Source organism: Vulpes vulpes, chromosome 7 (genome assembly GCF_048418805.1).
Source record: "Vulpes vulpes isolate BD-2025 chromosome 7, VulVul3, whole genome shotgun sequence".
Lineage (NCBI taxonomy): Eukaryota > Metazoa > Chordata > Mammalia > Carnivora > Canidae > Vulpes > Vulpes vulpes.
The window spans coordinates 18,650,866-18,663,643 of record NC_132786.1 but is presented as its reverse complement, the minus strand read 5'-3'; the positions used below and the strand labels follow the sequence as shown (position 1 = coordinate 18,663,643).

At 40.7% G+C, this 12,778-nt stretch overlaps 1 protein-coding gene across 3 annotated transcripts in view; it reads left to right on the top strand.

Moving 5' to 3' along the window:
* The window catches only part of ZNF786 (zinc finger protein 786), a 40,026-nt gene that overhangs the window by 15,088 nt on the left and 12,160 nt on the right, over window positions 1-12,778 (top strand). For 2 of the 3 annotated variants that reach the window (XM_072764972.1, XM_072764971.1), the window contains exon 2: window positions 7,204-7,330. In XM_072764972.1, coding sequence (XP_072621073.1) covers window positions 7,204-7,330 — 127 coding nt within the window. Of the gene's footprint in view, window positions 1-43; window positions 141-7,203; window positions 7,331-12,778 lie in introns of those variants that run through there. The other variant, XM_025993871.2, reaches the window with a different exon arrangement.

The following is a 12,778-nucleotide window of genomic DNA, read 5'->3' as shown; positions in this document are numbered from 1 at the left end:
GCAGGGGCGGGCCTGCGGGGCTGGGCGGGGCGAGAGGCCGCGCGCCGAGGGAAGGTGTCGCGGGCCGCCGGGGGTGTCGGTTGGGCGACTCGGAGCGGGAGCCGGGCGGGGCGCGGAGGGCCATGGCCGAGCCGGCTCCGGTAAGAAAGGCTACCCGCGCGGACGCCGGGGTCGGGGCGGGTCTTGGGGCTCCGGCTTGGCGGGCACCCATGGGGTCCTCGCAGGGCGGCAGCGGAGGGCGGGGGAACGGAGTCTGGGTGCCGCGCGAGGCTGCGCGTGTCAGGAGCTGGGGGCCCCCGCGTCTGGGGCTCGGCGGCGGACGGGGGACGGGGGAGAATCTGGCCAGAGCCCGCGGTGCGTGTCAGCGCTGCCACTTTTACATCGCAGTTACTGAATTCACAACGAATGTTTTGAAAGATTTAAGATTCTGAGGGTTGAGGTGATTGTCCGTCCGCGGCTCGAATAAGATAATTCAGCCGCTAACTTTGTGCTGAGTGTAAGCAGGAAGGAAGACGGCTTGGAGGGAGTAGGATAGGATGTAGAAACCTAGGCAGAGTGCGCGTACTTGATTATTTAATGTCTGTTGTACTCGAGGTTTACAGGGTTGGCCCTTACGGTTTTTGTTTTTTTTTTTTTTTTTTTAATTAGACACTTGTCTATTGACCATTTTTCCTGACTGCTAAACGAATTGCTAGTTATTTATTTCCAAATAGCGTTAACAGTCTCCACTAAGAAAACATAATATCTAGGATTGAATATTCAAAGGATATGCAACACCTTTGTGGAGAAATTCTAAATAAATGGGAAATAACCAGGCCTACAGATGGAAAGACTGAATACAGTAAAAATGATACTTTTCTTCCAAGTTAATATGTAGGTTTACTGCAGTTTTATTAAAATGGCAGATTTTTGTGAATTTAGACAAACGTTCTAAATTTCATCTGGAAAAATAAAGGTCAAAAGTATGATCCTGAAAAAAAGAACAATGAAAGGCGAATTGCCCTACCAGGTAATAAAACTTACTATAAGGCCATAGAATTATTACAGTGCTGTTTTGTGCAGGAGTAGACACACAGAGCAGTGGAAACCCAAAGAGAATCCAGATGCAGACTATACTGGGTTGAATAGTGTCTCCCCAAAATCCGTTCTTTCTGGAACTTCAGATTGTGACCTTATCAGAAGTAAGTTTGTTGCAGATTTAATTGGTTAAAATGAGACGATATCAGAATAGGGTTGGTTATTAATCCAGTGTGACTGGTATCTTTATAAGCAGGGATACAGAGACTCAGACATGCAAAGTGAGAATAGCCTGTTACAGTAGAGACAAAGATTGGAATTATGCACCTTTGAATCAAGAAATGCCAAGCATTGGGATCCCTGGGTGGCGCAGCGGTTTGGCGCCTGCCTTTGGCCCAGGGCGCGATCCTGGAGACCCAGGATCGAATCCCGCATCGGGCTCCCGGTGCATGGAGCCTGCTTCTCCCTCCGCCTGTGTCTCTGCCTCTCTCTCTGTCTCTCTCTGTGACTATCATAAATAAATAAAAATTAAAAAAACAAAAAAAAGAATTTCATTAAAAAAAAAAAAAAAGAAAGAAATGCCAAGGATGTGGCCAGCCACTACCAGAAGCTAAGGGAAAGCCTTGGAACAGATTCTCCCCTAGAGGCTTAGAGACAGCATGGGCCTGCTGACACCTTGATGACAGACTGCTAGCCACTAGAACTATAAGAGAATGTATTTTATTATTTTAAACCACCCAGTTGGGGTACTTTGTTACGGCAGCTTTCAGAAAGTAATACAGAGAACTTCAAAGCCAATGTTGGGACAACTGACTTTTCCAGTTGGAAAAAAGCATTAGGGGATCCCTGGGTGGCGCAGCGGTTTAGCGCCTGCCTTTGGCCCAGGGCGCGATCCTGGAGACCTGGGATCGAGTCCCACATCGGGCTCCCGGTGCATGGAGCCTGCTTCTCCCTCTGCCTGTGTCTCTGCCTCTCTCTCTCACTGTGTGCCTATCATAAATAAATAAAAAAATTAAAAAAAAAAAAAAGAAAAAAGCATTAAAGTAGATTACCACTGTATACCATAAAATATTATATTCTAGATAAATTTAAAATCTAAACATGAAAAGCAAAACTTAAGCCTATTGGAAGAAAATTGTAGAATATCTTTGTAACCTAGATAAAGAAAAATTTTTTAAAACAGAAAGCAAAATGACCTAAGGAAAGATTGATACCTTTGCATTGAAACCAAAAATTTATGTACAATATAAGCATAAGTAAACGGCTATACATAAGGAGAAAATATTTGTAACCTAGTTTGCTCAACAGTTAATCAGTATCAAATTACATAAAGGGGGAACCTGGGTGGTTCAGTTGGTTTGGCATCCAGCTCAGTTTCAGCTAAGGTCTTAATCCCAGGGTCATGAGATCAAGCCCCAAGTCAGGCTCTGAGCTTAGCACAGAGTCTGCTTAAGACTTTCGCTCCCTCTCTCCCCCCATCAAATAAATCATTTTAAAAAATTACATAAAGTAAGTCCCAGAAATGGAATGACAAGTGACCCATTAAAAACATAGGCAAAGGATCTGAACATGCAGTTAAGAGATCTGAAAACAAATGGTCAATCGGTAAAAGAATGGATTAAAAATTGTGACATATTCAGCCGATGGAACATGACACAAAGTTAAATCAGTTCTCTGTATATCAACATGAACAGATCTCAAAATGTTGAGTGAAAAATGCAAGCTGCAGTATAATAAAGGATTTGTGCATAAAAGACAAAGCAATACTTATTTATAGTTACTTAGGTGTATGTAAAAATTAAAAACACACACTGAAAAGTTACATGCATAATAATGTTTGCTTCTTGGAAGAAAAAATAGGACTGAGTATAAAAACTGTTGTGGGATCCCTGGGTGGTTCAGCAGTTTAGCGCCTGCCTTTGGCCCAGGGCGTGGTCCTGGAGTCCCGGGATCGAGTCCTGCGTTGGGCTCCCAGCATGGAGTCTGCTTCTCCCACTGCTGGTGTCTTTGCCTCTCTCTCACTAAGTCTATCATGAATAAATACATAAAATCTAAACAAACAAACAAACAAAAAAACAGTGTTGATGAGGGACTAAAATGAACTTGAGTTTCTTTTTTTTTTTTTTTAAGATTTTATTTATTTATTCATAAGAGAGAGAGAGAGGCAGAGACATAAGCAGAGGGAGAAGCAGGCACCCCGCGGTGAACCTGGGGCAAGACTCAATCCCAGGACCATGGGATCACCACCTGAGCCGAAGGCAGAAGCTCCAGCTACCCTCAGTTTGTCTCCTAGAGTTGAGTCTTATGGTTTGCCTCCATCTCTTTATCTTATTTTTTCTTCTGTCAGTGACATGTTACGAAGTAAAGAACTTAATTAAAGCACAGTTTTATGCATGTTAAATTATTAAAAAATAAACTATCTTGAAAACTACCTGAAATTTGCTAATGGAATTGGGTACAAGGAGTAGTGCTTGTGAATTATTGTGAAGTGGAAGGACCATTATCTGAAATCAGTTGGAAAGTTGTAACACCAGGTGTGGATAGGTAGGGTTTATAAAACAAGGTACTCTGAGGTAGCTCGGAGATTCTTCAAGAGTATGCATACGTATATTCCCACTTGGCTCTCTTTGTTCAGCTAGCACAGTTTGTTACCCTTGCCACTACTGGCATTCTGTACTGGATAATTTTGTGTTGTGGGGGGCTTATCTTGTGCATTGTAGGATGTTTATTGGCATCCTTGGCTTCTCCCTATTAGATGCAAGTAGCAGTCCCTACCCAATCATGACAAAAATGTCCCTAGATTTTGCCAAATGGCCCCTCAGGTAAAATTGTCCCTAGGTAGAACTGACCTCAAGTTTCTCACAGACAAAATTGCATATAAGCAAGTGAAAAATTTTGTGGCAAATTATTCCCTATGTTAATCAATCATGTTAGAGCAAATTCACATTTTTAAAAACAGTAGAAATGACTTTCACTAAACTTAAAATAATTTCTTTTTTTTCTTAAAATAATTTCTAATTTAAATGTAAAGGAATTATTTAAAAACATAAATCCAAGTTTCATATTGAATATAACAAAGTGAATAAAAATAAAAGTTAACACAGGCTGTACTTTAGTACCCAAGAAAAATAAACACATGGCAAAACATTTGGAGTTAAATCCGATTTAAAGAAAACAATAGGGGTGCCTGACTGGCTCAGTTGGTAGTGCATGTTACAACTCTTGATCTTGGAGTTGTGAGTTCAAGTCCCACATTGGGTGTAGAGATTACCTAAAAGAATGAAAAACTTTTTAAAAAGTGTATTTTGAAAAAAGCCAAGTAATTAGAGTACTTTAACAAATATATAGTTTACATATTTCTAGTTACATACCTTAGAAAGTGTTCAATTTATCCAAGGCCATCACAATAAAAAATAAAAATGTTTTATATTTATTTTTTTAAAGATTTTATTTATTCATGAGAGATACACAGAGAGGCAGAGACATAGGTAGAGGGAGAAGCAGGCTCCTCACAGGGATCCCAGTGTGGGTTTTTTTGTTTTGTTCTGTTTTAATGTTTTAAACACATTTGCATGCATTATTTTTTCTAATGCATTGTTTTGAAAAGTAGTGAAATTCAAAACCAATTCTTGATAAACTCTTAGTATTCTAGAAACAAGAGACATCGGGATGCCTGGGTGGCTCAGCAGTTGAGTATCTGCCTTTGGCTCGGGTTGTGATCCAGGAGTTCGGGGATTGAGTCCCACATTGGGCTCCCTGCATGGAGTCTGCTTCTCCTTTTGCCTATGTTTCTTCCTCCCTCTGTGTGTCTCTCATGAATAAATAAATAAAATCTTTAAAAGGGGGGGGCACCTGGATGGCTCAGTGGTTGGGTGTCTGCCTTCAGTTCAGGGCATGATCCCAGAATCTGGGATCAAGTCCCACATCAGGCTCCTTACGGGCAGCCTTCTTCTCCCTCTGCCTGTGTCTCTGCCTCTCTCTCTGTCTCTCATAAATATATAAATAAATAAAATATTTTTAAAAAGAGGCATCTTGGTGTTAATAAGTCAAAGGAAACCAAAAAATATTACTTGTAAACCACTACAAACACTTCCTTTGAAGAATAAGATGCATACTATCATCACTATTACTTGATATCATTCCAGCCAGTACAGTAAGAAAGTCAGGCTTAAATCATTAAAAGAAGTGTTAATTTGTAGATCTCCTTCTCTATGTAGACAATCCAAGGCAGTCAATTGAAAGTGTTAGCCAACAAGGGAATTCATTTCCAAAATAAACATAAAAATTAACTTTCCAAGCTTTCATAATTAGAAAATTTAGTGGGATAAACCCCTCAAACATGGTAACAACAACAAAACCCCTCTACAGTCCCTAGGAATTAACGTATCAATTATATAAGGTCTATATGAAGAAAGCTAAATTTAACTGAAGCACATAAAAATGTCTAATAAATGAGATGTCTCTGGGTGGAAAGATCCCATATTTTAGAGGTCCAGTTCTTCCAAAATTAACATGTTAGGCATATTCCTAAATCCCAATAGAATTTGTATACGTTTGACAAAATAATATCTTTGCTTATGTATATTGAAAACAGACAAATTCAAGACACTTTCCCTGTGGAAAATGATGGAGGTGATGGTGGATGACTGTGTCCTCTTAAATAGTAAAATATCTGATAAAACTATAAGAATTAAACTGTGCAGTACTGGAGCAAAAAATAGATGCATTCACCAGTAGAACAAGAATATATCCAAGTATAAATGGAAGTCTAGTTAATGAAAAACTATCCCAAATCAATGATAAAAGAATATTCAATGAATTTTATAACAAGCTGAATATCCACTTATGAAAAGAATTCTATCCTTTCTTGTTATGATATGCAGAAATAAGCTCCAGATGGAAAAAAGTCTAATTCTAATAAAAGTTGTACGAATGGTATGAAGAATTTAGGAGAATATTTTATAATTTTAGAATAAGAAGTCTTCCAAACAAGATACTAAACCCTGAAGCCACAAAAGAGGTTCTTCTGAAAAGTATAATACAAGAAAAAAGCAGTGTGAGGGGTGCCTGAGTAGACAGACATGCACAAAGATGTGGAATGCCCCCCCACTGAAAGTATGAAAAGGATGCTAGGCCTCACAAATTAATGCAAATTAAAATAATGAATACAGTTTTTTTACCCATCACATTGGCAAAAAAAAAAAAAAAAAGTGTAAGAACAACCTGTGCTGGCAAAGGTGTAAAGAGAGAAGTCTCATTAACAACAGCAGAAATGCCGAATTCTTTTTGGAAGGCAATCGGATGGTATTTATTAAACAACATGTTTAATACCTTTTGATTTAGTAGTTCTCCTTTTTAGGTTTTATCTTACAGAGGTGAAAGCATTAATATATCAGGGAGCATATCAGAGCATTGTTTGTAATTTATAAAGGAAATGGAAACAATGTATGTACCATCACAGGGTGGGGTGTGGGGTGGTGGTGGTGGTGTATATATACCCACCTCATGAAATATAATGCAATTTACAAAAACCTGGTTTTGCCTATACACATTGACCTGGAAAGATACCTGTAATATATTAAGTGAAGGAAGTTATGCAGTGATTTATTCACCCTTTTTAAATTTATTTTTTATTTTAAAGATTTTATTTATTCATGAGAGAGAGAGAGAGGCAGAGACACAGGCAGAGGGGGAAGCAGGCTCCATGCTGGGAGCCCGATGTGGGACTCAATCCCGGGTCTCCAGGATCACGCTCTGAAGATGGCACTAAACTGCTGAGCCACCCAAGCTGCCTTCAACCTTGTTTAAAAAAAAGAAAAGAAAAATTCTTTACTATCCATATGTGTATATAGTTTGAACAAGCATCAAGAGCTCTGGGCAGTGTAGTGGTTAACAGCAGAACCACATGGCTGCAGTGGGGGCAGGAGTAGTTCCCAAGGAAGAAGTTGCTAAATAGACAAAAACAGTGTCCACTACTAAAGTTATTTTTTTAAATTGAGGAGGAGGAGCACTTGGCTGGCTCAGGGATAGAGCATATGACTCGATCTCAAGGTTGTGAGTTCGAGCCTCACCTTGGAGATAAGAGTTTACCTTTAAACAAAAAGAAGCAAAAATAACTTGATGAGAAGGGGTTGAAGTCCTTTTGAAGTACTAATGCCTATATATGTATTATGTCTATAATTTCAGCTACCCCTGACTTTTGAGGATGTTGCTATTTATTTCTCTGAGCACGAATGGCCGAATCTAGATGCATGGCAGAAGGAGCTTTACAAGCATGTAATGAGAACCAATTATGAGATTCTTGTTTCTCTAGGTAAGAAGTGTTCAATTTTGTGGGTAAGTCCTAGAACTGGGTCTGGGAGAGGTGTCAGTCACTTGGTGCTACTGTTTGTTATGTCAGATTTCTCAGAAATTAACTCAGAAAGGTATTTTTTACCCGCTTTACCCGCGAGTCCTGTTTGTTAATACCTTGTAAGCACTGCTAATCCTACTCAGGGGTAGACATTGTGATGTGAGAATATTCAAGACTGTGTGATGTGTATTGTGGTCAGAAGTAACTAAGTCAGGGCTTTTAGTCACCAAGACTGGTTGCTGTGATTTCCATATGGGAGCACTCCTGGCTCATGTCCATAATGTGCCTGTATATCTTTACCCTAGGATGTCCCTACCTATCAGTTTTTACAGTGGGGTCTGTATAACTCAGGAAAGCTAGAATATTTCCCTGCAAAGAGATTTTGTAAGGCTATACCCTGAAATGTTTAACAGCAGTTGTCTCATCATGGTTATGGTAATAGGTTCTTTTTAGCTTTCTTGCTTACTTGGTCTTTGTGTGTGTGTGTGTGTGTGTGTGTGTGTGTGTGTATCTTATATATATAATATATATAATATATGTTATATATTATATGTGTATATAATATAATAATAATATATAGACAGAGGAGGGGCAAGATGGCGGAAGAGTAGGGTCCCCAAGTCACCTGTTCCCACCAGATTACCTAGATAACTCAAATCATCCTGAAAACCTATGAATTCAGTCTGAGATTTAAAGAGAGAACAGCTGGAATGCTATAATGAGAAGAGTTCACAATTCTATCAAGGTAGGAAGATGGAAAAAAATAAATAAAAAGCATCCAAGGGGGAGGGGCCCCGCCAGGAGCCGGGCTAAGGCCCTGTGCTAAGGCCGTGTGTTAAGTGCCCCCAGGACAGGAGAGCCCAGGCCTGCAGGAGCAGGAGCTTCACCAAACTTCCCAGACGGAAAGGCACAGGGAGCTCAGGCAGGACCCAGGAGGGGCGGGGATGCCCTCAGGCTCCCAGGGACACCAACAGAGGACCTGCACCCCAGGGAGAGCGCCCCACACCCTGCTGCCGAACTCCCTAAAGGGCTGCAGCACGTGCCCCGCAGGGCCTCGGGAGCAGCTCGGAGGGGCTCGGGTGGAGTCTCTGCCTGAAGGGGGCTGCGTGGCCAGTGAGTGGGATTCCAGCAACGCAGGCCGCAGAGCCCGGGGTGCTGGGGCCCAGGATTAGGCGCTCCCTCTGGGACATGAGGAGGCCAGGAGGACACAGGGCAGCAAGGACGCTCCTGCCGCAGGAGCGGGCCCTGAGCTATGCAGATCCTCGGCCCCGCCCCCGGAGCATCCAGGCCCCTGCAGACTGAGAGCTGTGGCAGTTACTACGGAAGCTGACTCCAGAGCTGGAGAGCTGGCCACTGTTTTTGTTCCTCCTGGGGCCTCACAGGATAAACAACCCCACTGAGCCTCACAGTGGCCTCACAGTATAAACAGGATAAACAACTCCCACTAAGCCTTGTACCAGGCAGGGGCTGAGCAGCTACCCCAGGTGCTCACACCTGAGAATCAGCACAGAGGCCCCTCCCCCAGAAGACCAGCTAGATGGACAGGGGAAAAGAAATTATTGACCAAGCAGCACTGGAAAGTTCCAGGGGAAGTCGAGGGATTTACAGTATATAGAATCAGAGGATACTCCACCTTTTTTGTTTTCTGTTTGCTCCTCCCCCCCTTTTTTTCTCTTCTTTTCTTTTTTCTCTTCTCCCTTTTTCTCCTTTTCCCAGTACAACTTGTTTTTGGCCACTCTGCACTGAGCAAAATGACTGGAAGGAAAAATTCACCTCAAAAGAAAGAATCAGAAACAGTCCTCTCTCCCACAGAGTTACAAAATTTGGATTATAATTCAGTGTCAGAAAGCCAATTCAGAAGCACAATTATAAAGCTACTGGTGGCTCTAGAAAAAATCATAAAGGACTCAAAGAGACTTAATGACTGCAGAATTTAGATCTAATCAGGCAGAAATTAAAAATCAGTTAAATGAGATGAAATCCAAACTAGAGGTCCTAACAACAAGGGTTAACGAGATAGAAGAACAAGTGAGTGACATAGAAGACAAATTGATGGCAAAGAGGGAAAATGAGGAAAAAAGAGGAAAACAAAAGATTGTGAAGATAGGTTAAGGGAAATAAATGACAGCCTCAGAAGGAAAAATCTATGTTTAATTGGGGTTCCCAAGGGTGCCAAAAGGGACAGAGGTCCAGAATATGTATTTGAACAAATCATAGCTGAACACTTTCCTAATCTGGGAAGGGAAACAGGCATTCAGATCCAGAAAATACAGCAATCCCCACCCCCCCCCCCAAAAAAAACGCTCAACACCTCGACATTTAATAGTGAAGCTTACAAATGCCAAAGATAAAGAAAAGATCCTTAAAGCAGCAAGAGACAAGAGATCTAACTTTTATGGGGAGAAATATTAGATTAACAGCAGACCTCTCCACAGAGACCTGGCAGGCCAGAAAGGGCTGGCAGGACATATTCAGGGTCCTAAAAGAGAAGAACATGCAGCCAAGAATACTTTATCCAGCAAGGCTCTCATTCAGAATAGAAGGAGAGATAAAGAGCTTCCAAGATAGGCAGAAACTGAAAGAATATGTGACCACAAAGCCAGCTCTGCAACAAATACTAAGGGGGATTCTGTAATAGAGGAAGTCCAAGGGAACAATCCACAAAAACAGAGACTGAATAGGTATCATGATGACACTAAATTCATATCTTTCAATAGTAACTCTGAACGTGAATTGGCTTAATGACCCCATCAAAAGGCACAGGGTTTCAGACTCAATAAAAAAGCAAGACCCATCTATTTGCTGTCTACAAGAGACTCATTTTAGACAGAAGGACACCTACAGCCTGAAAATAAAAGGTTGGAGAACCATTTACCATTCAAATGGCCCTCAAAGGAAAGCAGGGGTAGCCATCCTTACATCAGATAAACTAAAATTTATCCCGAAAACTGTAGTGAGAGATGAAGACACTATATCATACTTAAAGGATCTATCCCACAGGATGACATAACAATCATCAATATTTATGCCCTGAATGTGGGAGCTGCCAAGTATATCAATCAATTAATAACCAGTTAAGAGATAATTAGATAATAATACACTTTTACTTGGTGACTTGAACGTAGCGCTTTCTACAATTGACAGGTATTCTAAGCACAACATCTCCAAAGAAACAAGAGCTTTAAATGATACACTGGACCAGATGGATTTCACAGATATTTACAGAACTTTACATCCAAATGTAATTGAATACACATTCTTCTCAAGTGCACATGGAACTTTCGCCAGAATAGACTACATACTGGGTCACAAATCAGGTCTTTTTTTTTTTTTTTTTTTTTTTTTTTTTTTTAATAAATCAGGTCTTAACCGATACCAAAAGATTGGGATCGTCCCCTGCATATTTTCAGACCATAATGCTTTGAAATTAGAACTAAATCACAAGAAGAAGTTTGGAAGGATTTCAAGCACGTGGAAGTTAAGGACCATCCTGCTAAAAGATGAAAGGGTCAACCAGGAAATTAGAGAAGAATTAAAAAGATTCATGGAAACTAATGAGAATGAAGATACAACCATTCAAAATATTTGGGATACAGCAAAAGCAGTCCTGAGGAGGAAATACATCGCAATACAAGCATCTATCCAAACACTGGAAAGAAAAAGACAAAAGCTAACCTTGCACCTAAAGGAGCTGGAGAAAAAACAGCAAATAGATCCTACACCCAGGAGAAGAAGAGATTTAATAAAGATTTGCGGAGAACTCCATGAAATAGAGACCAGAAGAACTGTTGAACAGATCAACAAAACCAGGAGGTGGTTCTTTGAAAGAATTAATTAGATAAACCATTAGCCAGCCTTATTAAAAAGAAGAGAGAAAAGACTCAAATTAATAAAATCATGAATGAGAAAGGAGAGATCACCACGAACACCAAGGAAATACAAACGATTTAAAAAACATACTATGAGCAGCTATACGCCAATAAATTAGGCAAACTACCAAAACTGGAACAGGAAGATATAGAAAACCTGAACAGGCCAATAACCAGGGAGGAAATTGAAGCAGTCATCATCAAAAACCTCCCAAGAGGGGCATCCCTGGGTGGCTCAGCAGTTTGGCGCCTGCCTTTGGCCCAGGGTGCGATCCTGGAGTCCCGGGATCGAATCCCACGTCGGGCTCCCGGCATGGAGCCTGCTTCTTCCTCTGCCTCTCTCTCTCTCTCTCTCTTTCTCTCCTCTGTGTCTATCATAAATTAATAAATCTTAAAAAAAATAAGCAAGAATGACCAAAATATTAAAAACAAACAAACAAAAAAACTCCCAAGACACGAAAGTCCAGGGTCAGATGGCTTCCCTGGGGAATGCTGTCAAACGTTGAAAGAAGAAACCATACCTATTCTACTAAATCTCTTCCGAAAGATAGAAAGAGATGGAATACTTCCAAACTCGTTCTATGAGGCCAGCATCACCTGAATTCCAAAACCAGACAAAGACCCCACCAAAAAGGAGAATTATAGGCCAATATCCCTGATGAACATGGATGCAAAAATTCTCAACGAGATACTAGCCAATAGGATCCAATAGTACATTAAGAAGATTATTCACCATGACCAAGTGGGATTTATCCCCGATTTGCAAGGCTGGTTCAACACTTGTAAAGCAATCAATGTGATTGATCAGATCAGCAAGAGAAAAAGCAAGAACCATAGTATCCTCTCAATAGATTCAGAGAAAGCATTTGACAAAATATAGCATCCATTCCTGATCAAACTCTTCAGAGTGTAGGGATAGAGGGAACATTCCTCAACATCTTAAAAGCCATCTATGAAAAGCCCACAGTAAATATCATTCTCAGTGGGGAAGCACTGGGAGCCTTTCCCCTAAGATCAGGAACAATACAGGCATGTCCACTCTCACCACTGCTATTCAACATAGTACTGGAAGTCCTCGCCTCAGCAATCAGACAACAAAAAGACATTAAAGGCATTCAAATCGGCAAAGAAGAAGTCAAACTCTCCCTCTTTGCAGATGACATGATACTCTACATAGAAAACCCAAAAGCCTCCACCCCAAGATTGCTAGGACTCATACAGCAATTTGGCAGTGTGGCAGGATACAAAATCAATGCCCAGAAGTCAGTGGCATTTCTATACACTAACAATGAGACTGAAGAAAGAGAAATTAAGGAGTCAATCTCACAATTGCACCCAAAAGCATAAAATACCTAGGAATAAATCTAACCAAAGAAGTAAAGGATCTATACCCTAAAAACTACAGAACACTTTTGAAAGAAATTGAAGAAGATACAAAGAGAAGGAAAAATATTCCATGCTCATGGATTGGAAGAATTAATATTGTGAAAATGTCAATGTGACCTAGGGCAATTTACGCGTTTAATGCAATCCTATCAAA